This window comes from Mastigoproctus giganteus, chromosome 3, assembly GCF_048544385.1.
Source record: "Mastigoproctus giganteus isolate SK-2022 chromosome 3, ASM4854438v1, whole genome shotgun sequence".
Lineage (NCBI taxonomy): Eukaryota > Metazoa > Arthropoda > Arachnida > Uropygi > Thelyphonidae > Mastigoproctus > Mastigoproctus giganteus.
Window position 1 is genome coordinate 101,343,640 of NC_143577.1, and position 27,596 is coordinate 101,371,235.

Here is a 27,596-nt window from a genome sequence, read left to right on the forward strand (position 1 = left end):
CAATTTGAATTTGAATTTGCCCTCTCAGATGATTATTCTGAGCAAGAGGAAGAATCCCATCAGCATTGAGCATGCTCAAACCATTCAAGGCTTCATACACCACAATCAGATCACCTCGCAGGTGCCTACTCTCCAGACAATGTAATTTGCAAAACATAAGCCTTTCTTTGTAAGAGCAACCATTTGTTCCATTCACAAATCTTGTTGCCCTTCTCTGTACTCGTTAAAACAGCTCTACATCCTTCTTAAATTGAGGCCTCCAGACCTGTATACAGTACTCAAGGTGTGGCCTGACCATTGCCTTATACAAGTGGATAATCACCTCCTTATTCCTGCTAGAAAAATTCCTGTATATCATTGACAAGACACCATGAGCTGCTCTTGCAGACTGCCTGAACTACTCAGAAAACTTTATATCTGCCTGCACAATTATCTCCAGGTCATTTTCGTTCTCTACCACTGTCAGTGTAGTACCATCAGCCAAAAAAAAAATACCCTTATTTCACGAATCCACTCGCTCCAAATGTTTGACAAGTTCTGCTTTGAATCTATTTAAGCTATCAACTTCTACAATGACTACAACTGCCTTTCTTTAATTTGAATTTATGCCCTCTCAGGCGATTATTCTGAGCAAGAGGAAAAATCCCATCAGCACTGAGTATGCTCAAACCACTCAAGGTTTTATACACCTCAATCAGATCACCTCGGAGGTGCCTAGTTTACAGACACTGTAATTTGCAAAATTTAAGCCTTTCTTCGTAAGAGCAACCCTTTGTTCCATTCACTAATCTTGCTGCCCTTCTCTGTACTCGTTCCCACAGCTCTACATGCTTCTTAAAATGAGGCCTCCTGACCTGTATACATTACTCAAGGTGTGGCCTGACCATTGCCTTATACAAGGAAATAATCACTTTCTTATCCCTGCTAGAAAAATTCCTGTATATCATTGACAAGACACCATGAGCTACTCTTGCAGACTGTCTACACTGCTCAGAAAACTTCATATCTGCCTGCACAATTAACTCCAGGTCCTTTTCATTCTCTACCACTGTCAGTGTGGTACCAGGGCTACCCTGCCATGTGTAGGAACCTGGGGTCCCACACGAAATAAGTAACTATGCAGGGGGAGGAAGATGTACTCGCAGCCAGGGAAGCGGATTAACTGAAAAATATCAGTAAGCTAGTGGCAAGGGGATCCAATGTAGAATGAATAGGCTGGGCACTGAGTGAATTGGGAATTATGGTAAAAGGGAATAAATGGCAGTTTTGGTGAAAGAAAGAGTAACCTAGCATGAGGGAAAGAGAGAGTGAATGGGAATGAGTGGAAGAGCAAATGTAATTGGCCGAAAGAATACAAAGTTAAAAATAACTTTCTTTACTTTACATATACTGTACTAACAAACATTTACTAACCACATAAACACTATCACTGCATTCTCCCCTGGCCTGCAAAAAAAAAAAAACTTGTGGCTACACCTGCACCACAACTGAAGAATAACAATAAGTTGAGGTACCCAGAGAGCGCAGGGCAGAAAGTAAGAATCGAATAAATGAGATGAGATCTAGAAGAATGAATAAAAGTGTAAGCGTGTGAGAAAAAAAAAACACAAACCATAAATGCTACAGTTAAACACACACTAACTCGTTTTAATTAGTATTTAAATTTACACTGCACATCATTGCATCCCCTCCTGGTGTGTGAGAAAAAGATGAATAAGTTGAGTGAGGGGAAAAAATTATATATATATCATCATCAGCCATTTTCAATCCACTGCACATCAGCCATTTTCAATCCAATGCACATCAGCCATTTTCAATACACTGAGAAGGCCTCTCCAGCAACTTTCCAGTTTCTTCTGTTTTGAGCACTGGCCATCCATTTACTATCCACAAACTCATGAATTTCATCTATCCATCTCCAACTTTGTCTTCCAGGTTTTTTTTAGCTCCGCTTGGGTACTACTCTGTTATTTTCTTAGTCCATCTGTCATCATGTCTTCAAGCTATGTGTCCTGCACAAGACCATTTTAGTTCTTTAGTTTTGATAATGTTATATCCTTTACTTGAGTTTGCTGCCTAATCCATGTGTTTCTCTTCTTATCAAACAGTCTGATTCCCAATATAATTCGTTCCATTCTTCGCTGTGTAGTTTTCAGCTTCTCTTCCATTCTTTTGGTGAGTGCCCAAGTTTCACTTCCATAAGTCATGGTGGGGCGTATACATTGGTTCATTATTTTACGTTTCAGACAAACTGGGATATTGCTTTTCAGTATGTGACTATATTTCCTGAATGCTATCCATCCAAAATTTATTCTCCTCTTGACTTCCAGCCATTTATCATTATTACAGCTAATAACTTGTCCCAGATAAGTATCTGACTCCACCCTTTCAATTACTGCTCCTTCAATCATTATTTCCCTTTCTGTGGCATACTTGTTCATCATTACTTTTGTTTTAGCCATATTCATCTTTAGTCCAAAATCCTTACTAACTGTGCATAACTGATTAAGATTTTCCTCTAATTCTTTGGGATCGTGGCTTATGACCACAATGTCATCTGCAAATTGTAAATGGTTTAGGTACTCTCCATTCACATTGACTCCTTTCTGCGACCAGTTTAATCTTCTGAAAGCTTCCTCAAGGGCAGCAGTAAACAGCTTCGGAGATATTGTGTGTCCTTGTCGAACTCTTTTCTCGATTTTAAATTTCCTACTGTCTCTGTCTAGTCTAATAAAGGAGGTAGCACTCTCACATATTTTCTTCAAAATCATAATATGTGGGGTATCTATGCCTTGTCTTATCAGTGCTTGAAACATTGCCTTATGCTGTATGGAGTCAAATGCCTTTTCATAATCCACAAATGCCAGGCATGATGGCGTTTTATATTCATTTGCTTTCTCCATTAGTTGCGATATTACGTGAAGGTGGTCCACAGTTGAGAATCCTGTCCTAAAGCCAGCTTGCTCTTTCGGTTGATTCTCATCAAGTATTCTTTCTAATCTGTTAGTAATGACCCTTGTGAACAACTTGTAGATGTGGGATAACAAGCTAATTGGTCTATAATTTCCAATTTATGATTTATCTCCTTTCTTATGCAGCAAAACTATGATTGCATTATTCCATTGCTTAGGCATCACACCTTTTCTAATGCACTTTGTGATGAGCCTTGCCAGTTTTTGTGTTATGTCTCTCCCTCCCAATTTTCATAACTCTACAGTAACTTCATCCTCCCCCGGGTCTTTCTGATTCTTCATTTTCTTCAATGCATGTTCTACCTCATCAGGAAGAATATCGGGTATGTCACATGTGTTGCTAATTTGCAATCCATCTTCCCCACCGCTGGCATCATTCCCTCGCTCCTTGTATAATTCTCTATAGTAGTCTTCTGCTATTTGAATTATGCCTTCTCTGCTGTTTATAAGTACACCATCGCTATTCTTCAGTTTCAGTATCATTTGTCTTTCTGTATTACTGCACGTGGCTGCTGATTTAAATCCTTTGTTATATATAGTTATATATATATATAAAACTATATATATATATATATATATATATATATATATATAAAATTAAAAAAAATAAAAAAAGAATGCAAGTAGAGTGAGAATGCAGATTATGAATGAAATAAATGTATGTCTCTCCCACCCCCTCGCCTGGTGGGTTCCCCACTGCCAGCTAACATATCCCACCCCTGGAGTTAGATGATCTTCATACCAGATTCGACACTCCTTGGACATGACACTGACAAAGACATTCTGCGGCTTTGCTGCCAACACGCCATTGGCGATCTGAACTGGGTACTCTAACCTGGTTCCCTTTAAAACCCCCATCCCCAGGCAGTGCGGGAAGATGGATCTCTGTCTCCTCTCCTCTCCTCCCTGCCTCCCCCCCATACTTCACCTGGTGGGGCTCGTCTCCACTGACATCTTTGGGGATGCCTACCCTATCATCCCTATTCTTCTATCTGTTTTCTCCCCAGTCCTCAGTCCCCCCCTCACTAAATCCACCAAGGTACACCCTTAACAATGCCACCAAATTCTAATCAACGTCTAAATTCCACCGGTTTCATCTAAATCTCTAAGACAACAAACACTATTAGCTTTCATCTAGCATATAGCCTCATGTCTAAATTTAATAACATCAAAATTTTGCCCGACCTATTAGGCCTTTAACACATCTCTTTAGCGTTCAACCCCAACCAGCGATTTCCTAACAGCAATCCCAATAAGCACTAGTGTCAAATGAGCTTTTTTTTTTTTTTTTTCTTTAGGTCCTAGCCACTGAAATCCCAGGAAACTGGGTGGCAGGACCTGCCAGAGCAATATGTTGTGATACTGGATACACCCGGCTAGCCTCCACGTGGCAGGGTATGGGCAACGTCAGGCCCCACTTGGGGCCTGGCGGCCGATAAGCTGGTCAAACAATAGACACAACATATCACACTGCACAGACACAGCCTACACACTTTCAAGTCTTTGGCTTGACAGTGTACTGTCCTCGATACAGTGAAACACACACTGAGTTGGGAGAAATCCCAGGTGTCGTTTGACATGACATGAACATACCTTATACCTTGTCAGTGTGGTACCACAGAGTTGATACGTTACTCTGGGATTACTGCTTCCCATATGTAGAACTTTACATTTGTCAATGTTAAACTTCATTTACCCCTCTCAACCGATCTGCTGAACTTTCCTAGATACCGTTGCAGCAGTGTACTGTCATTAGTGTCATTAAGAATCCTGCCAACCTTCGTATCATCTGCAAACTTCGACATTAAGCCTGATATCCCATCATCAATATCATTTATAAATACAGAAAACAACAATGGACCCAACCCTGAGGGACTCCACTAATAACATTAGTCAACGATGAGCAGTGTCCTTTATTACCACTATGTCTTCTCCCACTCAACCATTCCTTTATCCATAGCAGCAATTAGCCTCCAATGCCACACTGCTCCAATCTGTGCAACAGTCTTCCACGTGCAACAGTATCAAAGGCTTTCCTAAGATCCAAATATATGATATCAAAGTTATTCTTTGCATCCAGTTCCTTTGTGACTATATCATAGAATCCAATCAAATTAGTCAGACAAGACTTCCCCTTAACAAATCCACGCTGTGTCCGAGCTATAATTGAAGTCTTGTCTAGACGACCCTGCAATGCTTCTTTAACCAGTGCCTCCATTAATTTCCCTGGAACAGCAGTTAAACTAACAGGTCTGTAATTACCTGTCTCCCTTTGATCCATACTTTGTAGATTGAGGTCATATTTGCACATCTCTAGTCCATGGGTACCTCCCCTGAGTCTAGGGAAGCTCTCATAATTATGGCTAAGAGTTTGCTTACTTCCTTTGCCACCTCCTTTAATATAACTGGATAGATTCCATCCACCCCAGATGCCTTTCTTGTGTTTATCTTCAACAATTTCTCCTCCACTTTACTCTCAGTTATTACAAGATTATTTAGCTTACTGCGAGAGGTGAATTCACCTCTGGCATTCCCCTCCCTGAATAACTACTCATGAATGTCAATTAGCATTAGCATTAGTAGAGGCATTTGATGCAAGAAAGCAAGCTTATGCAGCATCAGCCAAAAAAAAAAAAAAACCACTTCCACTTCACCCCTCTGTTTGTTCAAAATATCTGTCCAGCTGAGCCTTAAACTTATTTAGGCTACCAACTTCCACGACAAGGGATGAAAGTCTGTTCCACCAATGCAAAATATTCATTTAGTTTGTTAGCTACCTGAGCAGGGTGATCAACAGCTGAACCACCAATATCAAGTGGACCAATCTGATTCATCCCCTTCCTTCTAGAGTTTACATAAGTAAAAAACTCTTTGCTGTTTTTCTTTGCAACCTTTGCCAAAGATTTCTCGTAATCTGCTTTTGCCTACCTAACCTCCTTTGTAACTTGGTTACAGACCAGCTTATATCTATCATAGGCTTCTGTGTCACACGTTAATTTATATATATCCCATGCATTTTTCTTCTCTGTCACATGTCTAATTAGTTCATCTGACATCCATTTAGGCCTAAATCTTGAACAATATTTCTTTTGAAAAGCCTACTAGCTTCAAGGATTAATTCTTTGAATGCTTCCCATTTTGAATTTGCTGTTGGTAACATCATCAGTTGGTTCCACCATATAGAACTTAAATACTGTCTCAGACCACCATAGTCACCTTTACGAAAGCAAAAACCCTTCCCTTTACCCTTGATAGTAGTTGCATCTTTGAGTAAATCCCACTTCAGCACACAGTGATCACTGCCACCAGTGGTTCCTTTATCTGCAGATTCTTGATGCATGAAGAATCACTACTGATAATCAGTTAAAGAGTATTACTCCCTCTAGTTGCTTCCCGAACATGTTGCTATAGAAAACAATCATCCAATAAATCCACAAAAGCCTCGCTAGGGTGTGAATGACCAACCCACAAATTCCAGTCAATATCCGGGAAATTAAAATCCCCCATTATAAGATACTCTAATTTACTGGCCCACTCTATTTCTCTGCAGAATTGCTCATTATATTCATCAGGCCTATAACACACACACTTACTGTCATTTTTCCTTTCCCAGTGCTTATGTCACACCAAACAGACTCAACATTGCATTGTCAACCAACATCAATTGGATGCACTTCCTTAGATTTTGTGTTTCTTAACTAATAGCATAACCCCTCTCCCACTTCCTGTCCTGTCTATCCTTTCTGTACACATTGTACTCCCGAAATTCCAATTCTGCTCTGCTCATGTCTGTGTGACACCATGTCTCTGATATCCGAACAATATTTGCCTTTGATGTCTTGACTAACACTTCAAGCTCATTGAATTTATTAACTATAATCCTAGCATTGGTGTACATGCAAATATACATGTACCTGTTTCTACTCTTAGTTACCCTAACACAGCACGTGTATTTACTTGTTCCACTATGACTCCCAGCAGTCCTGGAAATTCCCACTGCTTTGCTTTCCAGGCTGATGCTCAATTGCATTTCAATAGAAGTAGTGCAAGAATTGCTTTTACCTCTGCCAGCGGCTACTGTTAATCTATTAGTCCGTGTATCTCCCCCTAAGATAGCAGTTTTCGCACCTACCTAACTCTGCCTCGATAGCATCAGCAAATATTCTTGCACCCTTTCTATTTAAGTGTATTCCATCCCTGTAGAAGCAGTCTCTCCTGATAACAAGCACAGACCGGGCTGAGAAAAATTCTATCCCTTGAGCCTTGCACAATCTATCCAGGGCCGAATTAATCGACAAGGCTCTCATCATACACTCCCACCTATCGTGTCTGGGCAGAATTGCAGACACTTTCAAAGTCAACCCTAACTCACGGTTTTTTTTCAGCATTTTCTTGTACTTGTTAAGTAATTCTGCCGGTCTTCTACTCTTAATATCATTAGTGCCATTATTGAGACATTAGTGCCATACCATCATTAGTATCCTTAACAACCCTGCCAACCTTCGTATTGTCTGCAAACTTGGACATTAAGTTTGATACACCATCATCAATATCATTTATAAATACAGAAAACAACAATGGACCCAACCCTGAGGGACTCCACTAATAACATTAGTCAACGATGAGCAGTGTCCATTAATTACCACTCTGTCTTCTCCCTCTCAACTATCCCTTTATCTATAGCAGCAATTTGTCTCCAATGCCACACTGCTCAAATTTGTTCAGCAACCTTCCGTGTGCAACAGTATCAAAAGCCTTTCTAAGATCCAAATATATGATATCAAAGTTATTCCCTGCATCCAGCTCTTTTGTGACTGCATCATAGTATCCAATGAAATTGGTCAGGCAAGGCTTTCCCTTAACAAAACCATGCTGTTTCCAAGCTATAACTGAAGTCTTGTCTAGATGAACCTGCAATGCTTCTTTAACTCGTGCCTCCATTAATTTTCCTGGAACAGAAGTTAAACTAACAGGTTTACAGGAGTACAGAGAAGAACAACAAGATTTGTGATGAGGAATGAAGGGTTTCTCTTACCAAGAAAGGCTTAATTCTACAAATTGCAGTGTCTGGAGACTAGGCGGCTGTGGTGATCTGATTGAGGTGTATAAGGTCTTGAATTGCCTGAGCAATCTTAATGCTGATGAGATTCTTCCAATTGCTCAGATTACACACACCTGAGGGGCATAAATTCAAATCAAGGAAAGACGGTTATAGAACAGATGTGTGGAAATTTGCCTTTAGTCAGTGACTGATTGATTGCTGGAACAAACTTCCATTTGTTGTTGTGGAAGTTGACAGCTTAAATAAATTCAAGGAAGAACTGAACAAACTTATGGAGTGAATGGATGGGTGAAATGGTAAGGTGGTTTTTTTTTTTTGGCTGATGCTGTATAAGATTGCTTTCTTACATCATATGCTTCTGCTAATGCTAAACAAGCTTACATTCAGTGAACTGCTTCTGCAACTGGGTAGCCAGTATTCTCTGTGACTACTCACTGCATGTGATGGTAAATGGCTGAGTTTTCTACTATCTAAACTAATGCTGGGGCTCCTCAAACGTTCTGTTTCTTCACTCACTCATGCCTTTCTATACATTAATCACTTTCCTCTATTGACTGTAAAGCCTGCCCATAGTTTTGATGATGTTAAACACTACTTTCCTACTGCAGGTTTAAACCTCCTAATACTCTATCTGAAACAGAAGAATCGCTAATTAATAATTCCTCCCTATCAGATGTAAAGCATGCACGCATTTTCTGTAAATATTTCTATGGCACTCTTTTAAACTGATAAAACTTGAAAACTTGCCAAATTAACTTTTCCACCTTAATCTCTGCTACTTCTCCTCTTTGGAACAAAATCTTCACTTCTTGCTTACATATTTTCTGAAAATTACAAGTTACAGAAATTCTAGTCTGATTTCATCAAGGCACAGAAGATAGTAAAGTAGCATACATGGTGTGGCTATTAAATAACGAGTGTCTCCTGCAACTAAATACTCATAGTATTCTTTTGCAATAGTCAATAAGAAATGAAATATTTTGTGCCTTACAAATTACCCCTTCAAAATAATTCCCTTGGGTTTGCATACACTGTTCCATATGTTTCTTCCAAGCACAGAAACATTTCTTGAAGTCATCTTCGGTAAGCTCTTTTAAACACGTTGGTCATGTTTTTTTCCTGAATGTCCTCAAGGGAATGAAAATGGATTCTTCTAAGTACAATTTTCAGTTTAGGGCAGGTAAAAAAAAAAAAAGTCAGAAGAGGTTAGATCTGACAAGTAGGGTGCAGGTTTTCACACACACACACACACACACACACACACACACACACACACACACACACACACACACACACACACACACACACACACACACACACACACACAGGGATTTGTTTTTGGCCAGAAACTGGGGAACAAAGTGTGTTGGAGCACCATCCTGATTGAGCATCCAACTATCCTTCCACAACTAAGATCTCATCCTTCAAATTTTTTCATGCAGCCTTTTCAGAATTTTATGACAGTCTGATTTGGTGGAATGCATTCAGCCACAATAAAACCAGAAACATGATTTTCACTTTTGATTTTGATATTCTTGATTTTTTTTTTTGTCTGGAGGATTTTTTTGTTTTTCATTGTATTGATTGTCCTTTATTTTAGTTTCTGGGATGTACCGGAACAGTCAACTTTTACTGCAAGTAATTACAGTATTCAGAAAGTCTGGATCTTCTTCAATTTTATTCCAAACGCCTTAACAAACTTGGAGTCTTCTCATTCTTTGATCTTCATTTAAAATTTTTGGCACCATCTAGCACTCACGCACATACTTTTCTCATGCCTAAAGTTTCAGATGAAATTTGTCTAACTGTTTCTTTGTGAATACTGAATTCTGATGCAACCATTCTAATGCTGAAATAATGATCAGTTTTAATCATTGTCCTTAATCAGTCCACATTTCATCACTTTCATGGATACTGGATGGCACAGTCCTTCATTATCTCCCACATTCTCTCTTCCTTCTAAAAATCTTTTATGTCATTCAAACACATGAGCTTTTGACATAGTACCTTTGCCGTAATCTTGACACTAACAAGCCATAACTTTCAGCTGGTTTTTTCTTTAGTTCTGTTAAAAATTTGAAGTTGATTCATTGTTTGATTCTTTTGGCTGTCATTTTTCCGGCAACTTGAATACAGAGTAATGAAAACCTATCTCACTACAAAGTGAATGAGGGTGTCGGGATATGATCTGAAAGACAACTAGGAAAAAGTTCAGGGTCAACTGCAGTGTCTTTGTTTCACAGGTGGTGCTTGGTGTGTAGCAGCTGCATGCATGGTCTTGTTATTTAATAGCCACTAGCCACAACTTGTAGGTTCCAGTAACTTTCATGTTAGTTGTTGCAGTAAAAAAATCAAATAAATAGCAAAATAAACATACATTCAGTGATAGTGAGATTGCTGAGACTAGTTGGATGAATAGAAAATTTAGAAACATATGGTCAGAGGGAAATGACATGATTTCATTTACAGCTCAAGTAACCAAAAGAATATAGTACACAACAGGTAGTAAAACTGCCATGGTTCACAACACATTCAGTGTCATGTTGTGGCACAGAAATTCTTGGTATTTTTCTGAGGCATAGCCCATCATGCCTCATGCAGATGATTGCATAATGCAGCTGCATTTTGGCCAGATGAGGGTGAACCTACATGCTGTGTCCAAACATGCTTGACAGACACAAAGTTAGTATACACTGCTGGCCACAGAATATTTTGTGTGCCTTGTAGAGATGACATAGAGATGGTAGTAGTAGTGTGTGGAAGTGTGCTATCTTTTCAGAAGAAGCATCAGAGATACCAGCTAGAAATTGTAGTGCAACAGGCTGTAGGACATTAACATATCATCTGATATTTAAACTACTTGTTATATTTATCAGAGGTGACCGTTTTCAAAACTAATGGTTCCCCAGGCTCCCTTGTGATGACTGAGTATCTTTTTTCGGGCACCGGCTCCAAGAATGTTACAACTCACTTTGTATCAAGGGCTATGTGTGACAATTTAGTGGGAAAATCATTGAGCTTCATGCAGGCTAGCAATCTAACTATGCTCAAACTCACCCAATTGCTGATAAGGTTGCAAACGGTTCATTGTGGGATCTCCTACACTTTGTAATCAATATCTGCTATCAGGAATCTTTTGTAGTTTGTTGAATAACAATCACCTGATGCATCTGGGCTAAGATGTTCATCTTGTCCTTTTATCTTCCACAGTTCCTAGTATTTGTAACAAAACAATCATTTGCATCTATGACTGTCATGCACTTACATGGTGATATGCATGCAAATCTACCCATTCTTTCTGAGTAGGGAACTTTTAACAGCACAAGGTGTATGTGTGCGTGTGTGTGTGTGCACACATACATGTGTAAGGGTGAATGAAAAATAATGATCAGTAAAATTGTATTAATAACAATTTCTGAAACAATATCAACTTACTACTTGTCTAAAATACCTACTTGTCTTTGCGAAAAAAAATAGCACAACCATCAACATGTTTTCTTTCACTTTCAGACATAATCTTTGCTCGAGATTTTGGAGAAAATATTCCATCATAGCCATCCTTTTTTAATTCAGGAAGAAAAAAACTGAAGAACTGCTCTGTTTCAACTTCCTACAAAACACATTTTAGATAAATTAAGGTAAATACTATGCAATGGCTTGAATTCTCCTATTTTTGTTTTAAATTTATTAAATTTTAATTTATTGCATATTTTGACATTTTGCTCTCTCCCTCTCTCTACACACACACACACACACACACCTAGCAACTTCTCAAAACTATTCAACTCTTCAAAATCCTTTCTTTAGACCTCAAATAAACTGTTAATCCAACAGAATAGTTCTTTTAGGCAAATATATGAGTTTGAAGAACAGAGTTGATGTCCTCAAAACAATTAAAATGAGGGACCTATCATAAATTTATCTGCCCAACTTAATGCTTGAGCCTACACTTGGGCATCAGAAAACACAGTGGAATCTCCAATGGCAGAAAGAGTGGGCCACAGAAAGTAGTTATTGTTGGTGATTATCAGGGAAATAGGAAATATATTGTGCAAAAGGACCAAGGTGCATCTGACAGTGGCTAAAAGTGAGTTAATGACATTGTTGAATGTCATTAACTGACTTTTAAGGGTACAAAAGGTGACACTGTTGTATGTGTCGGTATAATGATATTAACAGGAGATGTGAAGATTTACTTAACAGGCATAAGGCAATGGTGAGAAAACGCCAGAAGGAATATACAGGCCCTTTTGCCTGTATATTCCCTCTGTAAAAGTCACCCGACAGTTGTATTAATTAAGTTAGATTTATGTTGTGTCGTACAGCTCAGAGTTTTTATCATTGAGAATTATTGGATAACAAGAAATGCTGCAAGAGTAAGGGAAGCTTGGGAAGAAGAAGATGGAGAATATGTACCACACATGGGAAATAATTTATAAATTAAGAGATAGGTAGGTTCCATGAACATGGAAATCTGCTGACCTGTCACACTCAGGAAGACCACATTCTGTCAGAACTGATGAAATGCTGTAATGACTGCTCCTCTGACAAAGTCCACAGAAGGGTGCAATATGCTTGAATGTTGAATTGGACATCCCTAGGAGATCTATAAGAAGAATAACAGATGACTGCGGATTTAAACCTTATCCGCCTAGCTTGATCCATGGTCTTCTAGAAAATGACACAGACAGAAGACTTCAAATGTATGAACTCTTTATTAATCAGTATAAAAAAGATCCTGAATTAACGAACAAGATCATACAGTCCAACGAAGCCTCCTTCACATTAAATGACAAAATCAACTGGAACAATTGTGTTTATTACTCCTTAGAAAAACCCAATATTACATGGGAACAACAACTAAACCAGCCAGGAGTTGCCTGAGGTGTGATATCCACTGAATGGTCGATTGGATCATACATTTTTGAGGACACAGTTACAGGCAAAAATTACTAACACGTTTGAATCTTACCTTTTCTAAATACTGAAAAACCAATACGCCTATAACTCGTTAATCTTTATGCATAATGGAGCACCACTTCACTATGCTGCCAAAGTATGCAATTGGCTTGACACTTTGCCAGGTGGCTGGGTTGGTATACAGGGCCCAACTGAGTGGGCACCCCTCACTCTTGTGACTTAACCCCCATCGATTTCTGTGTCTGGGTACTGCTGAAGAATGAATTACTTAGATACTTTTACAATCAAGAAGAGCAATCCAGTCTGAATTTAACATAACCCATGCAAACAAAGAACTATGTCACAGGATATGCCATTCAGTAATAAAGAGAATGAAAAAATGTGTAGAGGATTACATTTTGAACATAACCTGTAGATTAGCCAATTTCAAGTTCAATTTAATTAAATTTTTTTTTTTTTTTTTTGTTTCAATAATGGTTTAATAAATTTGATGTAAGTGTTGAATAAAGTTTTGTTTAATCAATTTGATGTAATTTTCAAGATTTATGATGAGTTAGCCTTGGAGAAACTATGCATATGCCTGTATGATGAGTTAGCCTTGGAGAAACTATGCATGGCTCATACAGTATAATTGTCAACATGGTCTGTGCTTTTTAACAAGAGAGACTGTTTTTACAGGGATGGGGATACACTTCTGTAGAAGGGGGAAAGGAACATTTGCTGATACTGGTGGGTCAGAATACTGTAATGTAGGAGGATACACAGAGTAAAAGTTTAACAGAAGCCATAAGAAGAGATGAAATCGATTCTTGTCTTGTCTTGTTCTGCTTCTACTGAGACATGCAGGATCCTAAAAAGCAAGGTGTGGAGGCTTGCTAGTGGTCCTCACAGAAGAAGCAAATATATGGGCTGAACAAAAAGCAGAATATAGAGCAAAAACAAGTGCACACATATTTGCATGCACACTAGTTAAAGAAGTTAATAAATTTGTTGAATTTTGTTTGAAAAAGGTGGTGATTCCAACTTCACTTAGAGACATCCTTTTGAAATGCAACAGCCATTTCATCTCCTAACTATGTTTTCACATCATCCAAACCAATATTCTTTTTGTCACTATTGTGCAGCACATTTTGATACTCAACCTTCAATTCCATTTAAATAAGAATTATCATTTAATAGTGTTTTCTGTGGAATTACTATGGTACTCTATTTCATTTCAAGTTGTAGCTCATTAGTAAACAGCACATTTCATTTTATAATTTTTAATAGTGGCCACTTCTCTGCTCTTGTTAGAATCTTAAATTTTATAAAGGGTATGGTAATGGGAAGTAAGATAAAGCACTTCATATTGCCATCATCACCAACTGATATAATTTCAGCAGAAGGATGATGTGCAGAGGCATTATCTACTTTTCTCTTGAAACGTGATTATGAAACAATTCTGAAAGAAGTTCAGAACTATATCGTTAAATTTTCATTCTCCATTCTGCATAAATAAAATGCAAACAATAAAACAGGCACTCCATTTTAGATTTTACTGTATTAGCAACATGTTGCAAAACAAAGTTTACACAGAATCAGCCAAAAAAAAATTGAACTCTTTTAACCCAGTTTATTAAAGCAAAATTATCACATGAATAGAATAAAATAAAATCATTAATCATGGATCAAATAATAAAAAACGAAGTACACTAAAGTTATATACTGTATTAGCAAACTGCTGGCACAGCAGGCTGTCTTCTGTAATAATAAAAACTACCTGCTTCATCAAGTTTCTTTCCCCTCTGCTAAAACTAACAAAACAAATACTTGGATAGATTTAAAAGAAAAAAAGAAAAAAATAGATATAAAAACTACCTGTTTCACCAATTAATAAAATGCACTGGTTTTTCATCTTGTGCTTAACATAAACTAAAAATAAATAAACTTAACATAATGTCCAACCTTCACTGTCCATACTAATTGTGAACACTTAAGTGTTCAGATGGATTTTATATATAAAGCATTAGATGTAATAGTCAATGTATATACATTTTATTATTTGCCCAGCAGAATATTTATGTATCACATCAGAGTAGTTGGCATTATACAGAAGTGGCATAGATAATATATCCACCCTGCTTCAGTTTTTTTGAGAGACACAAACTTCCTAGTTTATTTGATATATTCCTTTGATTTAACTTTCCCCAAATGAATTTTTCTCTGTACAACTCAGTAAACACAGTAATAAATTCTTTGACATTATGATGAACATATACTGTACTGTGAAACAACAGCTAATGAAGCATTTAACAATCTTCTGATTTTTTTCCCCATGCTTCCCTAGTGGCACTACTGGCCACTGTCTAGGCTTAACACGGTTACTATGTGCTTCTGTATTTTATGTTGAAAATGTGGCACAGTAGACTTATTTCAACAGCATATTGATATTGGAGGTATATGTACAGCACAGATGTCTTGCAGTGCCAAAAAAAGAAAATGTCAAGTCACGTGATTTGTTTATGTTACGCCATTTTCAAAGTGAATTCTGTACTGATATCACGGATTATAATTTAAAATAAATGTAAACCACTGGTTTACATTTATTTTAAATTAAAAACTCTTCACTATGGCTCCTAAAGTTAATAGTATTAGCAATGGCCACATGGTGCAAGGAAGCCAATGGTTTATGCTGTACCAGCCAAAAAATAAAAAATAAATAAAAATAAATAATAATAGTAATAAAAAATAATTAAAAAATAAATAAATAACAATAATAATAAAATAACAAAAAAATAAATAAAATAAAGCGATAAGAACAAAATAATAATAATAAGAATAAGAAAAATTAAATAAATAATAATTAATAAATAAGAGAAAAGACAATGGACAACTTAAGAGTTTTCCTCCTCCCATAGGCAATTATCCAGCTGACCTTTGAATTTCCCCAAACTGTCAGCCTCTACTACCCATGTAGGCAACTTATTCCAGTAATTTAAAACTTGCTGGCTAAAATAAAACTTCCTGCAATCCAGTCTAAACATCTTCCCCCCGTAAGTTGAAATTATGGCCCCTTGTTCTAGAATCATTTGTAACTGTGACAATCTCATTCTCATTCATTTTGCTTATGCCTCTCAGAGCCTTAAACACCTCCATCAAGTCTCCTCCAAAGTCCCTAGTTTCCAAGCTCTGCAACCCACATATTCGAAGTCTTTCCTCATATGGATGCCCTTTTGCCGATCTCACCAGGCGTGTTACACATCTCTGCACTTTTAAGAAGCACAATTCCTTTCTTTAGGTGCGATCTCCATACCTGAACACAGTATTCCAAGTGTGGTCTAACAATAGACTTATACAATGGGATTATGACGTCCTTATCTCTACCAGCAATTCTTCGATACATCATTGACTGAACACCATAGGCCTTCCTTGCAACCTGTCGACAATGCTCAGAGAACTTGGTCTGACCGTATTGTAACACTGGGTTACTGTTCCCAGGTGCACTACCTTACACTCTGCTGGATTAAAGCATAGCTGCCATTTTCTAACCATCCCTGAAGTCATGCACTAAGAATTTGCAGATGAAGGAACCACTGGGTGACAGTGATCACAATGTACTGATGTGGGAATTACTTAAAAATGTAACTACCATCAAGGCTAAAGGGAAGGGCTTTTCCTTTGGTAAAGGTGACTAGAGGGGTATCAGACAGTTTTTAAATTCTGTACAGTGGGATCAACTGATGTTGCTACCAAAGTTGAATTCTAAATGGGAAGCGTTCAGGGACTTAATTTTGGAGGCTACTAGCTTCATTACAACTAAGAAATACTGTTCAAGTTTTAGGCCTAAATGGATGTCAGATGAACTAATGAGACATGTGGCAGAGAAGAAAATGTATGCATATAAAGTATCAGGTGACACAGAAGTGTATGGCAGATATAAACTAGTCTGTAATCAAGTCACAAAGGAGGTTAGGCAGGTGAAGGCAGATTACAAGAAATCCTTGGCAAAGAATGCAAATAAAAACATCAGAGTTCTTTACTTATATAAACTCCAGAAGAAAAGGGATTAATCAGATTGGACCACTTAACATAGGTTGATTACTGATGATCATGCTTGGTAGCTGATAAACTGAATGAGTATTTTGCATCAACATTCACACGAGGAGTTATTCAATGAGAGGAGCGCCAGAGGTTTATCAAAATATAACAGGGAGCTAAGTGATTTTGTAATAACTGAGAGCAAAGTGGAGGAGAAATTGTTAATGTTAAACATAAAAAAGGCACCTGGGGTGAACAGGATCTATACAGTTATATTAAAGGAGGCAGCAAAGGAAGTAAGCAAACCCTTAGTCATAATTATGAGAGCTTCCTTGGACTCAGGGAAGGTCCCCATGGACTGCAGGTGTGCAAATGTATCACCAATTCACAAAGAGGATTCAAACGTTGACACATGTAACTATAGAGCTGTTAGTTTAAATTGTGTTCCAGGGAAAATAATGAAATCACTAGTTAAAGAAGCATTGCAGGATCATGTAGACAAGACTGCAGTAATAGTTAAGAAACAGCATGGGTTTAGCATTAGCATTAGTACAGGCATTTGATGCAAGAAAGCAAGCTTATGCAGCATCAGCCAAAAAAAAAAAAAAACCCACTTCCACTTCACCCCTCTGTTCGTTCAAAATACCTGTCCAGCTGAGCCTTAAACTTATTTAGGTTATCAACTTCCACGACAAGGGATGGAAGTCTGTTCCACCAACCAACCACCTGCTGGCTAAAGGCAAATTTTCGCACGTCTATCCTACATCTGTCTTTCCTAAATTGAAATTTATGCCCTCTTAGATGATTATTCTGAGCGAGAGGAAGTATCCCATCAGCATTGAGAATGCTCAAACCATTCAAGGCCTTATACACCTCTATCAGATCACCTCGCTGGTGCCTAGTCTCCAGACAGTGTAATTTGCAAAACTTAAGCCTTTCTTCGTAAGAGCACCCCTTTGTTCCATTCACTAATCTTGTTGCCCTTCTCTGTACTCGTTCCAGCAGCTCTACATCCTTCTTGAAATGAATCCTCCAGACCTGTATACAGTACTCTAGGTGTGGCCTGACCATTGCCTTATACAAGGGAATAATCACCTCCTTATCCCTGCTAGAAAAATTCCTATATATCATTGACAATACACCATGAGCTATACTTGTAGCCCGTCTGCACTGCTCAGAGAACTTCATATCTGCCTGCACAACCACCCCCAGGTCCCTTTCATTCTCTATCACTGTCAGTGTAGTACCACAGAGTTGGTACGTTCCTCTGGGGTTGCTGTTTCCCATGTGTAGTACTTTACATTTGTCAATGTTAAACTTCATTTGCCACCTCTCAGCCCATCAGTTCAACCTTTACAGATCCTGTTGCAGCAGCATAGTGTCAGTAGTGTCCTTGACAACCCTGCCTACCTTTGTATCGTCTGCAAACTTCGACATTAAGCTTGATATACCCTCATCAATATCATTTATGAATACAGAAAACAATTATGGACCCAACACTGAGCCCTGAGGGACTCCACTAATAACATTAGTCCACAACGAGCAGTGTCCATTGATTACCACTCTCTGTCTTCTCCCCCTCAGCCACCCCTTTGTCCATTGAAGCAATTTGCCTCCAATGCCACACTGCTCCAATTTGTGCAGCAGTCTTCCATGTGCAACAGTATCAAAATCCTTTCTAAGATCCAAGTATATAATATCAAAGTTATTCCCTGCATCCAGTTCCTTTCTGACTGCATCATAGTATCCAATCAAATTGGTCAGGCATGACTTCCCCTTAACAAAACCATGCTGGGTCTGAGCTATAACTGAAGTCTTGTCTAAATGATCCTGCAGTGCTTCTTTAACTAGTGCCTCCATTAATTTTCCTGGAACAGAAGTTAAACTCACAGGTCTATAATTACTTGTGTCAGCCTTTGATCCTCCTTTGTGAATTGGGGTCACATTTGCACATCTCCAGTCTGTGGGTACCTCCCCTGAGTCCAAGGAATCTCTCATAATTATGGCTAAGGGTTTGCTTACTTCCTTTGCTGCCTCCTTTAATATAACTGGATAGATCCCATCTACCCCAGGTGCCTTTCTTGTGTTTATCTTCAACAATTTCTCCTCCACTTTACTCTCAGTTATTTCAATATTCTCTAGCTTACTGCCAGAGTTGAATAAACCTCTGGCTTTCCCCTCACTAAATAACTCCTCATGTGTGAATGTCGATGCAAAATATTCATGTAGTTTGTTAGCTACCTGAGCAGGATCATCAATAGTTGACCCATCAATAACAAATGGACCAATCTGATTCATCCCCTCCCTTCTAGAGTTTACATAAGTAAAGAACTCTTTGCTGTTTTTCTTTGCATCCCTTGCCAAGGATTTCTCGTAATCTGTCTTCGCCTGCCTAACCTCCTTTATAACTTGGTTACAGATCAACTTGTATCTATCATAGGCTTCTGTGTCACGTGTTAATTTGTATCTATCCCATGCATGTTTCTTCTCTGCCATATGCCTCATCAGTTCATCTGACATCCAATTAGGCCGAAACCTTTAACAATATTTCTTAGTTGGTATGTAAAGCGTAGTAGCTTCCAAGATAAGTTATTTGAATGCTTCCCATTTTGCATTTGCTGTTGGTAACATCATCAGTTCGTCCCACTGTACTGAATTTAAATACTGTCTCAGTCCATCATGGTCGCCTTTACGAAAGCAATAACCCTTCCCTTTACCCCTATTGGTAGTTACCTCTTTGAGTAAATCCCACTTCAGCACACTGTGATCACTGCCACCTAGTGGTTCATTTATCTGCAGATTCTTAATGCATGAAGAATCACTGCTGATAATCAAATCAAGAGTATTCCTCCCTCTAGTTGCCTCTCGAACATGCTGATGTAGAAAACAATCATCCAATAAATCCACAAAAGCCTTGCTAGTGTGTGAGTGACCAGCCCCCAAATTCCAGTCAATATCTGGGAAATTAAAATCTCCCATTATAAGACTCTCTGAATTACTGGCCCACTCTATTTCCCTATACAGTTTCTTATTATACTCATCAGAGTCATTAGGCCTATAGCACACTCCTACTCTCAATTTTGATCTCCCAATGCTTATGTCACACCAAACTGACTCGACACTGCACTGTCCAGCAATGTCCACTGGCTTCACTTCCTTGGATTTTATGTATTTCTTAACTAATAGCATAACCCCTCCTCCCTTCCTATCCAGTCTATCCTTTCTGTAGACGTTGTACTCCCCAAATTCCATTTCTGCATTCCTTATATCTGTGTGACACCACGTCTCTGATATCCCAACAATATTTGCCTTTGATGTTTTTAGCAATACCTCAAATTCATCAAATTTATTTACTAAACTCCTTTGATGTAAACGCAAGTATACATGCACCTATTTCTATTCTTAGCTACCCTAACACAACCCCTGTGTTTACTTGTACCGCAATGACTCCCGGCAGAGTCTGAAATATCCTGCATCTTGTTTTTCAGGCTTCTGCTCATTCCAATAGAAGCAGTGCAAGAATCTCTTTCACCTCTGCCAGTGGCTACTGTTAATCTATTCGTCTTTGTCTCCCCCCAAGCTAGCAGTTTTCCGACCCACCTAACACTGCCTCGATAGCATCAACAAATATTCTTGTGCCCTTTCTATTTAAGTGTATCCCATCCCTGTAGAAGCAATCTCTCCTGTTAACAAGTACAGTCCAGGCTGAAAAAAATTCTACCCCTTGAGCCTTGCACAATTTTTCCAGGGCCGAATTGATCGACAAGGCTCTCATCATATACTCCCTCCTATCGTGTCTGGGCAGAATTGCAGATTCAACCCTATTTCACGGCTTTTTTTCAACAGTGACCTGTACTTGTTGAGCAATTCTGCCGGTCTCCTACTCTTGATATCATTGGTGCCAACGTGTACAACTATATCACCTTTTGTGCCCTTAAAAGATGATATCTGCTCTACATCGTCATCAACCTTTGACCCTGGCAGACATACCCTGGTCCTGTTCCACCTATCCTTTTTACAAAGCATGTTCCCCATTTCCCTGACAATAGAGTCACCAACAACTACTAGTTCCTTTGGGACCAGCGCATTCTGCCTTGGGGGTTGCCGCTGTGTTGCGCGACGACCAAGTGCAAGCTCTGGCGTTGATGTGGGCAGCTGAGAGCTTGATGGGCCCCTCAATTTAGTTCCTTCGAGGGCATCCACCCTGTCCTTCAAGCTCTCATATAGGCCCATAAGAACGCTAAGTTGTTGCCTGATTTCGATACACTCCTTGCATCGCGCACACACAAAGACATCCCCCATGGCAATATCATGTCCCGTACCTGAATGCTCCACAAACATCATGCAAGCTGTGCATTTTAGAAGGCTGTGATTCAGAAGGCAACTGCCCCCCTCAGTTCTCCTCTGAGCCACAGCACTTCCATTAGCTTGAGCCTTTTGTTTTGCTGCTCTGGTCTGAGTCATGATTTCTTTTAATTTAAATAAAATTTCAATTTCAGTTTATAACTCTAACTTATCTCCCAACACAGTTATAACGGGATATATATTTTGTAGTGTCAAGTATTAATTATCTCCGAGTTCCCTTTATATAACTTCCGTATCAGTTACGTATTAATTAATTATGTTACGTTTGTAATCTAAGTCGGTATATGTATTTAGTGAAAAGTACAATTTAAATGCCAACGAAGTTCAACAAGTTTAATAGATTTTACCGATCACTGGAATATTATAACCTATACTATACTAACGCTATCTAGGTTCGATATATAACGATCGTATGACAAAGACAAAGGCAGGAAGTTACGAACGGTAATCTATGGACACTTAAGTATTAATTAACTTTCAAATCTCGTTGTGTCTCAATTCAGAATAAACTAACGATCCTTACTAGGTCTATAAGCTACTTACAAAAAATAATTTGATGTAAAAAATATTCAATAAGAGGCTAAATATGGCTAAAAAAAAAAACTTCTCGTTCAGCGGAGTTGCAACTTGTAACACGTTTGTTAAAGGGAGGTCTTGTCTGACCAATTTGATTGGATACTATGATGTGGTCACAAAGGAACTGAATGCCAAAAATAATTTTGATATCACATATCTGGATTTCAGGAAAGCTTTTGATACTGTTGCACATGGAAGATTGCTGTACAATGGATAAAGGGATGGTTGAGTGGGAGACGACAGAGAGTGGTAATCACTGGACACTGATCTTTGTGGACAAATGTTATTAGCGGAGTTTCAAAGGATTCGGTGTGGGACCCATTGTTGTTTTGTATATTTATCAATGATACTGATGAAGGTATATCAGGTTTAATGTCCAAGTCTGAAGATGATATAAAGGTTGGCAGGGTTGTTATTGACAGTAAAGCCAGTATGCTACTCCAACTGGATCTAGATAAGTTGGGCAAATGGGCTGAATAGTGGCAACTGAAGTTTAACATTGACAAATGCAAAGTACCATATATGGGCAGCAGTAACCCAAAAGAAACGTACCAACTGTGTGGTACTATACTCAGGTAAGTGGAAAGTGAAAAAGACCTGGGGATAATTGTGCAGTCAAATATGAAGTTTGCTGAGTAGTGCAGAGAGGCTGCCAGGGCAGGTCATGGAGTGTTGTCAATGATATATGGGAATTTTGCTAGCAGGGATAGGGAGGTGATTATCCCATTATAGAAGGTAATGGTCAGGCCACACCTAGAATACTGTGTACAGGTCTAGAGGTCTCATTTTAGGAAGGATGTAGAGTTACTAGAATGAGTACAAAAAAGGGCAACAAGATTGGTGATGGGAACAAAGGGGTGCTCTTACCAAGAAAGGCTTAAGTTCTGCAAATTGCAGTGCCTGGAGAGTAGGCATCTGCGAGGTAATCTGATTGAGGTGTATAAGGCTTTGAATGGGTTGTGCAAGCTGAATGCTGATGGGATTCTTCCTCGTGCTCAGATTAAGAACCTGACGAGGCACAGATTCAAACTGAGGAAAGACAGTTCTAGAATAAATGTGCAGGTGGTTATTGTTATTTGGTTTTTAGGAGCATTAGCAACTAAGGCCATATTGCTTGGGATATGCGGTGGTCATTCTGTGACCTTTCCGCATCCTCCATATTTGGTGGTCACAGGCTCGAACCCCGGTCTAATCAAGAAGCATGTGCTAAGCACTGCTGCTCCTACCCACGGAGGCGCCAAAGACCATCAGTATTCCAGAATGAACTGTAAATTTTCATCAGAGCATTTTTTTCTTTATGCTGGAGTATATTCTGAAAACTGCATTTCACAATTTTTTGAGCGTCGTTCAGATAATCACCTGTTCTTTAAGAAAACACAAGTGAATCTGGAAAATTATTAAAACGAATTGAGGAGCATCATGTGGAATGTAATTTGTCTATATCATAAGTAAAGCAGGTATTGCAAGAAAGTAATGAGTCTGAAATGTCACAGTGAGCTATTATTTTCAATGTCAAAAAAAAAAAAAAAAAAAAAAATAGTTGTGGATCATTTTGTCAGAGAGGGATTTCGTCATTTGTAGAGAGGGATTCATGAATTTCGTTGTGAAAAAATAATACCAACCATAAGAAAACTTCTGCGTATTTTGAAACATGAAGAAAACTTGAATTTTTGGTGAGAATATTTACAACAGCTTCTCAAACAATGAGCTTTTCACTGAATATGGCTAATTTTGAATGAAAGGCAAAAATAACAAGCTCGGGAGATGTATAGCTTTGAAGAATTAAGAAATAGAGAACATCCTATTTTTCTGTTAAGGAAATCATGCTATTTATCTGTTAAGGTATTATTAATTGATTAAGTTATTGTTTATATTGGTGAATCTATTGTCCATTCTTCACATTTAAAAAAAACTTATATTGCCATTTGTCTGATGAGCAGTGAATTGAAATATCTATTGGAAAACACTCTCAACTTATAATAATAACACCTGCTGGTGAAGTGATGGTTTTATCAACAATGAACTTAGCCAAGTGGACAGGTGTGAGGGTGCATAAGTACATATGCTCTGAGTGATGGGATTCAAGCCCATGACTGCTAAATACAGTGCTATTTCTTGTATTCTCTCTACCTTGTAAACTTCTCTGAGTGTGTGGTTTTCCCAGAGTATAAACAAAAAAATTTATAATTTATTTATTTATTTTATTTAATAAATTGAATACAAAGACTGGGAATTACCATAACCATATGAACTTTGAAAATTTCAGCAGATTGGTAGAGCAACAACTCTTACTAAATTTACCATCTAATTTTGTTGTCATTAGCATTAGTAGAGGCATATTATGCAAGAAAGCAAGATTATGCAGCATCAGCCAAAAAAAAAAAAAAAAAAAAAACGCTCCCATATCACCCCTCCATTCGTTCCAAATATCTGTCCAGCTCAGCCTTAAATTTATTTAGGCTATCAACCTCCACAACAAAGGATGGAAGTCTGTTCCATCAACCAACCACTCGCTGGCTAAAGGCAAACTTCCGCACATCTATCTTTCCTCAATTCGAATTTATGCCCTCTCAGGTGATCATTCCGAGCAAGAAGAATCCCATCAGCACCGAGCACGCTCAAACTACTCAAGGACACATCCCAACCAGACCACCCCGCAGGCGCCCAGCCCCCAGACACTGCAATCTGCAAAACCCAAGCCCCCCGCAAGAGCAACTCCCACTCAATTCACCAATACCGCCCCCCCCCAAACTTGCCCCAACAGCTCCACATTCCCCCCCAAAAAATGAGGCCCCCAAACCACACTTTCTCGAAATGAGGCCTCCAGACCAGGCCACACCTTGAGTACTGAATACGGCACTCAAGATGCAGCCCGACCACCGCCCCACACAAGGGGACAACCACCCCTACCCCCGCCAGAAAAACTCCCACAGACCACCCACACTGCCCAGAAAACTCCACACCTGCCCGCACAACTACCTCAGGTCCCCCCCCCCCCCCCGTTCTCCACCGCTGTCAGTGCAGCACCACAGAGCCAATAGCCACTCCGGGGCCACTGCTCCCCCACATGCAGCACCCCACACCTGTCAATGCTACACCTCACCTGCCATCCCCCCAGCCCATCTGCCTAAACACCCCAGATCCCGCCGCAGTACTGCCATCAGTGTCCCCAACAACCCCCGCACCGCCCACAAACCCTGACACCAAGCCTGACACATCATCAACATTACTCACAAACACAGAAAACAACGGACACAACACCGAACCCTGAGGGGACCCCACCAACAACACCAGTCCACAATGAGCAGTGGCCACTGATTACCACTCTCTATCTTTTCCCACTCAACCATCCACAGCAGCAACCCGCTTCCAATGCCACACCGCTCCAACCTGCCCAGCAGTCCCCATGCATAACAACATCAAAAGCCTCTCCAAGATCCAAATATATGACATCAAAGCTATTCCCCGCATCCAGCCCCCCTGCAACCACATCACAGCACCCAACCAAACTGGTCAGGCAAGACTCTCCCTCAACAAAACCACGCCACGTCCAAGCCACAACTGAAGTCCCATCCAGATGACCCTGCAGCGCTCTCCCCCCAACCAGCACCTCCACCAATCCTCCCGGAACAGAAGCAAAACCAACAGGTCCACAACCACCTGTGTCACCCTTTGATCCTCCTTTGTGAATCAGGACCACACCCAAACACCCCCAGCCCATGGGCACCTCTCCCGAGTCCAAAGAAGCTCCCACAACTACGGCCAAGGGTCCCCCCATACAATTGGATATCCCTCCACACCGGGTGCCCCTTTTGCGCCCATCTCCAACAACCCCCCCCCCCCAGTCACCACAAAATCACCCAGTTCACCTCCGGGCACTCCCCTCCCGGAACGATCCCTCACGTGCGAATGCAGATGCAAAACACTCAGCCACCTGAGCAGGCCAGCCAAACCACCAATATTCAGAGGACCAATCCCACCCATTCCCCCCCTCCAGAGCTCACACAAGCAAAGAATCCCGCTGCTCCTCCTTGCATCCCCCGCCAAATACATCCAACAATCCGCCCCCGCCCGCCCAATCCCCCTTGTGACCCGGCCATAGACCAGCCCAACCTACCATACTCCACGTCACCACCAATCTATATGCATCCCACGCACCCCTCCTCCCCGCCACATGTCCCACCAGTTCATCCGACATCCATACAGGTCCAAACCCCAAACAACACCTCTCAGCTGGCATACAAAGCATAGTAGCTTGCATTGTCATAATGGACAATGCAAGCTAACATGGCATGCAAGTCAATAAAAACATATAAGTTTCAATAAAAAGATATCATAGAATGGTTATAAAAAATAATGTGTCATACAAACAGAAACCTACAGAAATCCAGAGTTTTTGGATAATCTCATGCAGTTGCAGCCATTTAATTAAACCAAAATATAAAATAAATAATATAATTGCAGACCATGGAATAATGTTTTACGGATACAGGAATGGCACTATATTATACCAACTTAAATCCTATTGAATTAGCTTACAGTTATATTAATATAGCAAAATATATTAAACACAATTTCATGTGATTGTCAAAATGGTCTACCTCACACTGATTTTGCTGTTCCAATCTTTCCTGAACATTGATGTTACCAATGGTGAATGTTAAATGTGAAGCCTTCAGGTACTTAATCTTGGAGGCTACTAGGCTTTTCACACCAACCAAGAAACACCACTCAAGATTCAGGCCCAAATGGATGTCGGACAAACCAATGAGCATTGCGGCAGAGAAGAAAAATGCACGGGATGCACATAAACCATCACGCGACATAGAAGCCTACAAAGATACAAGCTAGTCCACAACCAAGCTACAAAGGAGACCAGGCAGGTGAAGGCAGAACATGAGAAACACCCGGCAAAGGATGAAAAAGAAAAACAGCAAAGAGCTCCCCCACCCATGAAAACTCCAGAAGGAAAGGGACGAATCAGACCGGACCACCCAACACTGACGGGCCAACTATTGATGAACCCGCCCAAGCAGCTGACAAACCGAATGAGCAGCTCGCATCCACACCCACACACGAGGAGCCATTCAAGAAGTGGAACGCCAGAAGTTTATCAAACCCCAAGAGGGAGCCAAGTGACCCTGCGACAACCCCGAGCAAAGTGGAGGAGAAACTGCTAAAGTCAAACACAACAAAAGGTACCCACAGCAGATGGAATCCATCCAGCCACAATGAAGGAGGCAGCAAGGGAAACAAGCAAACCCCCAGCCACAACCATGAGAGCATCCCCAGAGTCAGGGGAGGCCCCCACACACTGGAGACGTGCAAATGCATCCACAATTCACAAAGGGCGACACAATCACAGACCTCCCAGCCCAACCTCCGCTCCGGGGAAAATAATGGCGTCACCGGCCAAAGAGGCAATACAGGACCATCCAGAGAAGACAGCAGCAACAGCTCAGACAGCACGGATCCGCCAAGGGGAAGCCGCATCCGACCAACCCAACCGGACACCATGATGCGGCCACAAAGGAACCGGATGCAAAAAAACAACCCTGATATCACACACCCGGACTCCAGGAAAGCCCCCGACACTGCTGCACGTGGAAGACCACCACACAAACCGGAACGGCACGGTACCAAGGGCAATGGATAAAGGGATGGTTGTGTGGTAATAAATGGAT

General features: G+C 39.9%; 1 protein-coding gene across 3 annotated transcripts in view; it reads right to left on the reverse strand.

Moving 5' to 3' along the window:
- twin (CCR4-NOT transcription complex subunit 6-like twin) overlaps positions 1-27,596 on the reverse strand; it is a 447,613-nt gene that overhangs the window by 180,014 nt on the left and 240,003 nt on the right. For all 3 annotated transcript variants that reach the window (XM_090370609.1, XM_090370608.1, XM_090370610.1), the window contains exon 8: positions 11,490-11,644. In XM_090370609.1, the coding sequence (XP_090226735.1) occupies positions 11,490-11,644 (155 nt within the window). The remainder of the gene's footprint in view (positions 1-11,489; positions 11,645-27,596) is intronic.